The sequence below is a fragment of the Camelina sativa genome, chromosome 6, assembly GCF_030686135.1.
Source record: "Camelina sativa cultivar CO46 ecotype springtype chromosome 6, ASM3068613v1".
In the NCBI taxonomy this organism is placed as follows: Eukaryota; Viridiplantae; Streptophyta; class Magnoliopsida; order Brassicales; family Brassicaceae; genus Camelina; species Camelina sativa.
In genome coordinates, this window is record NC_141885.1 from 14,613,605 (window position 1) to 14,619,836 (window position 6,232).

General features: G+C 38.4%; 2 protein-coding genes across 3 annotated transcripts; both read right to left on the reverse strand.

Moving 5' to 3' along the window:
• Positions 1 to 51: 51 nt before the first annotated feature.
• LOC104790886 (UDP-glycosyltransferase 76E6-like) lies at positions 52 to 1,689 on the reverse strand. 2 transcript variants are annotated; one of them, XM_087453023.1, is made up of 3 exons: positions 1,116 to 1,657; positions 891 to 1,042; positions 656 to 814 (listed from the first exon to the last, which is right to left on the reverse strand). In XM_087453023.1, exons 1-3 carry the CDS (start codon positions 1,594 to 1,596, stop codon positions 800 to 802), a joined length of 648 nt encoding a protein of 215 aa, XP_087309149.1. In that variant the 5' UTR covers positions 1,597 to 1,657; the 3' UTR covers positions 656 to 799. The 2 variants fall into 2 exon arrangements, with proteins under 2 accessions (XP_010514987.2, XP_087309149.1); XM_010516685.3 differs by having other exon boundaries at positions 52 to 1,042; positions 1,116 to 1,689.
• Positions 1,690 to 3,861: 2,172 nt separating this feature from the next.
• On the reverse strand, positions 3,862 to 5,482 carry LOC104790888 (UDP-glycosyltransferase 76E6-like). The gene is made up of 2 exons (XM_010516689.2): positions 4,924 to 5,482; positions 3,862 to 4,827 (listed from the first exon to the last, which is right to left on the reverse strand). Exons 1-2 carry the CDS (start codon positions 5,402 to 5,404, stop codon positions 3,968 to 3,970), a joined length of 1,341 nt encoding a protein of 446 aa, XP_010514991.2. The 5' UTR covers positions 5,405 to 5,482; the 3' UTR covers positions 3,862 to 3,967.
• Between the last annotated feature and the right edge of the window lie 750 nt (positions 5,483 to 6,232).

The following is a 6,232-nucleotide window of genomic DNA, read 5'->3' on the forward strand; positions in this document are numbered from 1 at the left end:
CAACAATTATATATTGAGCAAACTGCCAAGAAAGATACTTGTGTTTGATACTTTGATGCAACAAATTATCTATTGCTTTTTATTCGCATAAAGAAACCACATACTTTAAAATTTTGCAAGATCTAACTTGATCCACACAATTCAACCATCTTTAATAATACATGTAGTTCAACATTTTATTTTGTCTTCAAGTACTTGACAAGCTCATCAAAAGCATTGTATGAGGTACCACCACTTTTCACAGAGGCTTTGAGCTTCTCTTTTAGAACGAGGGCTCTCTCCTGCATCCCGGCTCCTTCCTCGTCCACCATCAACCTCTTCACAGCCCTCTCTACCTCTCCTCTATCCACTTTACTACCTTCCACCTGAAAACCTATTCTCCAAACACTTTCTATATACATTGCGTTCAACTTCTGCTCGCCATGAAAGGGCCTACAAATCATTGGAACTCCTTCTGCTATGCTCTCGAGTATTGAGTTCCATCCAGAATGGCTCCAGAAGCCTCCCACTGCTGGATGTCCAAGTACTTTAATCTGTGGTGCCCATTTCACAATGTATCCTTCTCTTTCTGAGACCATCGTACTGACTTCCTCTGGCAATGACTCGGAGCCATGTCCGATGACCCATAAAAAAGGTTGGTTACTATCACACAACCCCCAAGCCATCTCCAAAAGTTCCTTGGTGACCATTTCATATATGCTTCCCAGGCTTATGTATATCACTGACCTCGGTTTCTGCTTGTTCAGCCATTCAATGCAGCTCCTGTCCTCTTCAAGTAAACTAGAAGGTGGGGAAGGTGTCATGTGCAGAGGGCCTATAGAGTACATCGGAATTCCAATTTTAACAGAGGTGTCTAGGCATGATAGAGACGAGCTCTCTAGACAGCTCACCGTGTTGATGATAACAGCGGAAGCTGATCTTTTGTTCGCTACTTTCCTACAGACCTCAAGAACTTGTTCTAGTGGCCCCATTCCTGAAATCGCTAGGTCTTTGTATCGTAATGGATACAAACTTTCCACCACCTGGTCTTGCATTTCAGGATCTACAAAAAAAAAAAACCAAGGTTAAGTGAAGCAAATGGTTTCGGGATGGGTTATTAAGCTGGTTTTGGACACCTTCCATATCGACCAAGAACTTGTCGGCATTGAGTTCGCTTAGTACACGTCGGGAAGCGTAATTTGTAGCACTAGTAGTGCTGAAGATGACACTCGGAAGGTTGAACTCCTTAGCTGCTGCTGCACTGAAGTACATGAACTCGTCGTAGATGATACATGCAATATCATTGCCTTGTTGCAGCAACAACTGAGCTATAAAGTCCTTGAAGCTTGCCTCACTGGTTCTGTTGAGCTTCATCCCAAACTCGAGTGGTCCAAGTTTCTCGTATTCAGACTCTGGTAAGCTTTCTTTGATGGTGACGAACTGAAAACCAGGGAAGTGTTGAGAAGAAGAGCTTGCTTGATTGAAGTGTCCCTCAACAACTGTAATCGAGAAGCCATTGGAGTAAAGGGCTTTCCCAAGTTGCATCATTGGAGTTACATGACCTTGTGCTGGAACTGGAACTAACACTATCCTTCTCTTAGCTTCCTTATTCCCCATTGCTTAATCTATTTGGCTATTTCTCTCTTGCTCTTTCTATCGTTTCATGTTGCAATGCGCAACATCTTTAAATAATTGATCCAACTTACACTTATTGAAAAATAATTTGCATGGGCGTTTAGTAAAAGGAAGAAAGTGACATTTATTTAACTCTTAAGAAAAACGTGTATGTTTCTTTTTTGTTGGTGGAAGCCACCTAAGACCATGGCGAATGGAGAACTGCCTCATGTTACTCAAAATAATATATTTTAATCATTTTCTTTTAATATTAATAAATATTTAAATAATAAATCTAAAAAAAAAAATCAGCTTATAGTAACCTGACACATAGTAAGAAACGATTCTCAAAATGCTTAATGAAGCAACGTTCCTTTACTTTTGTTTTTCTTTATTATTATTTTTTTTATTTTTTACTGAGAGTACCCCTAATAAAACTACCGGTGGACATACTCTAAGCTAACTCAATTATTGCATGAGACTCCAAAGAGTTGATAATATACGTATTGGTGCGTTTCTATCAAAAAAATAATATATACGTATTGGCGCGTGACCATTTTCCACACTAGATATTTTTCTACTACTAGAAACATTTTCTATTAATATTTCATGAAATTGTTTTGGTGTGTTGAGAGCACAGCAGACCAGCTAATGTAATTTTCATTTAAATAAAGAAATTGACATAAAAGTGTCAATTCAGTCTCCAAAGAATTTACACAATGATTACTTACAATCAATCTCATACTAAATTATAATATGTGTATATATAGTTCCAGTGTCGAATCCAGAAATTAATTTGACCCAAGGCAATAATATTGTGCCTTAAAAAAAAAAAATTAAAAATCATGTTTTTCTAAAAACTTAATAAAATAAGAATAAAAAGTGATATAATATATAGAGTTTATACTGTTGTCGAAAAAAAAATAGTGTTTATACTGTTACCAAAAAAAAAAATTGGGATTTGTATATGTATGAAATGGACTTTATAATTTTGGGGCTGTGCTTAGTTATGTTTTATCCATGATTATGCTTCTGTCTTTAACTAAGTGCCTACTTATGGGGTCAGAGCATTTGCAGCCTACTTTTGCTTAATTTACATTTAAGGGCAAAGGCTTTCATATTACTTAGATTTGATGTTTTCTTATAATGATGTAACACGAAAAAGACAAAAATATTTTGTTTTTTTAGTGAACAAGTATGTGAAGAGATGGAACTTGATATATGAAATCAACAAAATTTATCTCTCGGAGTACATAGCTTGTAAGCAGGATGGGAAGGCTTACCGTAGGAGTGCAATATGAGCCAGTATGTGAGTTAGATCATATACTGCTTTCTTGTGTATTCTGTTAGACGAAAGCAAAGACACCGCAATGCAGAGAGATCTTTCGACTCACGCCGGACGCGAGGAGGAGATTCGTCACAATCTTCTGCAATGACCTGACAGACAGTGTCTGGTACGTGGCAAGCAGACGGGTTTGGCAAGAGACTGCAAAGCGTATTAGAAAAAGTGGCTTGGTACTCTCAGGTTGTTGAGGGAGGTGGCAAAAGCCTTCTAACATATACTAGAATGTACAGAGCATGACCACCGCTGACTGAATCTGGGAGGGCAAAAGGCTGTTGATCCATTTGTTTTGTTCCTTTGTGTTCAGGTATCTTTATATATATATATATATACAGTTTCTAGAGTTACGCAAGAGATTATGGTAATTATATTTATACTAAATTGATTTTGTAAACTAGAGTGAGTGTGAACAACAAGAAAAATGACATGTTATTTCTTCATTCATATTCGATTTTTAGGATATGATACTTTCTGAAACATATGTCGGCTTTGTGTGGGTTTAGGTTCTTTAATCACTGCACTCGTTAGGAAGGAGTCTGCATATCTTTGGCTAGAGAGAAACAAAACTTGAATAGTTTACAAAAGAATTGTGATATTTTGGGTGTTGAAGTAGAGACAACTGTCTTCATAGACTTCTTTATGAAGTTTCAAACTCCTCTAGCCAGTTGTGTGAAGAACCTCCACTTATAACCAGAGGCTCTCAGCTCCTCCTTCAAGCTGACACCATGAGATGTGTGCGTTGGTACGTATCCATTATGCTTTCTAATGATGCAAATCATGAAACCGGGAAAGTGTTTGTATCTCAGGGGATGAAACTCTGGAACTAGCTTGTTGTAATTATAACAAAAGATGCATATCATATAAACATGATTTTTTTTTGTTTGGATAAATTTTATATTCATTCGAAGAAGAAAAAAATACTCGTGTTTATTTGTACTGCTTTTTTATTTGAATAGGAAAAACAACATACTTTTACATTTTGCAAGATCAAACTTGATCTTTATCTCTAATAATACATGAAGTTCAACATTTTCACATTGTTTTCAAGTATTTGACAAGCTCATCCAAAGCGTTGTATGAGGTACCCCCACTTTTCACAGAGGCTTTGAGCTTCTCTTTTAGATCAAGGGCTCTCTCCTGCATCCCGGCTCCTTCATCGTCCATCATCAACCTCTTCACAGCTCTCTCAACCTCTCCTCTATCCACTTTACTACCTTCCACCTGAAAACCTATTCTCCAAACACTTTCTATATACATTGCGTTCAACATCTGCTCCCCATGAAAGGGCATGCATATCATTGGAACTCCTTCTGCAATGCTTTCAAGCGTTGAGTTCCATCCACAGTGGCTCCAGAAGCCTCCTACTGCAGGATGTCCAAGTACTTCTATCTGCGGTGCCCATTTCACAATGTATCCTCCTCTTTCTGAGACCATCGTACTGACTTCCTCTGGCAATGACTCAGAGCCATCTCGGATGACCCATAAGAAAGGTTGGTTACCATCACACAACCCCCAAGCCATCTCCGAAACTTCCTTAGTTCCCATGTCAAATATGCTTCCCAAGCTTATGTATATCACTGACCTCGGTTTCTGCTTTTTTAACCATTCGATGCAGCTCCTGTCCTCGTCAAGTAAACTAGAAGGTGGGAAAGTTGTCATGTGAAGAGGACCTATAGGGTACATCGGAATTCCGATGTTTTGTTCCAGCCATGACAAAGACGAGCTCTCTAGACAGCTCACGGTGTTGATGGTAACAGCGGAAGCTGTTCTTTTGTTGGCTACTTCCCTACAGAACTCGAATAATCGATCTAAAGGCCCCAATCCTGAAGTCGGTAGGTCTTTGTATCGTAATGGATACAAATTTTCCACCACCTGTTCTTGCATTTCAGGATCTAAGTTAAAAAAAAAAAAACAGTTTAGTTATTATCTAAATCCTCAAAACAACCTTAAACCATTTCGGGATGGGTTGTTAAGCTGGTTTCCAGTACCTTCCATGTCGACCAAGAACTTGTCGGCATTGAGTTTGCTTCGTACACAACGTGAAACATAATTTGTAGCACTAGTAGTGGTAAAGATGATACTTGGAAGGTTGAACGCCTTAGCTGCAGCTCCACAGAAGTACATGAACTCGTCATAGATGATACAAGCAATATCACTGCCTTGTTGCAGAAGCAACTGAGCGATACAGTCCTTGAAGCTTGCCTCACTAGTTTTGTTGAGCTTTATCATAAACTCGATTCCTCCGAGTCTTTGGAATTCAGACTCTGGTAAGCTTTCTTTCAGGGTGACAAACTGAAAGCCAGGGAAGTGTTGAGAAGAAGAGCTTACTTGATTGAAGTGTCCCTCAACAACCGTAATCGAGAAGCCCTTCGAGTAAAGGGCTTTCCCAAGTTGCAGCATTGGAGTAACATGACCTTGAGCAGGAATTGGAACTAATACTATCCTTCTCTTGGCTTCCCTTCTCTCCATTGCTTAACGTCTTTCTCTTTCTTGTTGCAGTGCGGAACATATCTTTATTTAGTTGATCCAAATGATTATAACAAAAACTAATTGCATTATTGTTGAGTAGATAGCAAGAATGTGACATTTATTCCAGGAAAAACGTGTAAGTCAGTAAGAGTTGGTGGTTATTGCCACCTAAGGTAGGTTCTGTTTTGGGATTAAGAGGTTATATTATATACTTGGAGTCTCCAAATATAAAAAAATATCCTCAATAGTGAGTTCTCGAATCTTGGTGCAATTATTGCATCAAAGTCCAAAGAGTTTGTATATTATTGGTACGATTGGAGGGCGCTGTGGACATGAGAGCAAAATTTTCTCACGACCGCTAGAAATCACTACCATTATTTGCTTACTCTCTTCCTATCTTATTTTAGATGTTATTACAATATACGTTAAGCTATGACTTTGGAAGCATAGCTTGAAATCTAGTAATTTAATACTATAGTTAATATGACGGCAATTTGCCGTGGTTTTGTACCGTTGTAACAAAATCAGCCGGAGCGAATCCCATAAAAGATGTAAATTTGACAATAAAAAAAAAAAGTTGTTTAGGATGCAAATGGGTATACCAAATCAAATATCTTGCCGACGGGTTTGAGTGAGGAAATTTATATAAAACTGCCTCCGGGTTTTCATCTTGAGAATGATGAACGCAACCTTGTCGTCTTCGGAAATCTCTTTATGGCCTTCGACAGGCGCCTCGATGCTGGTTCGAGAAACTGCAGACAGCATTAATTCGGTATGGTTTCAAACAATCTTATCGAGATTACTCGTTATTCACATTACAACGAGGTG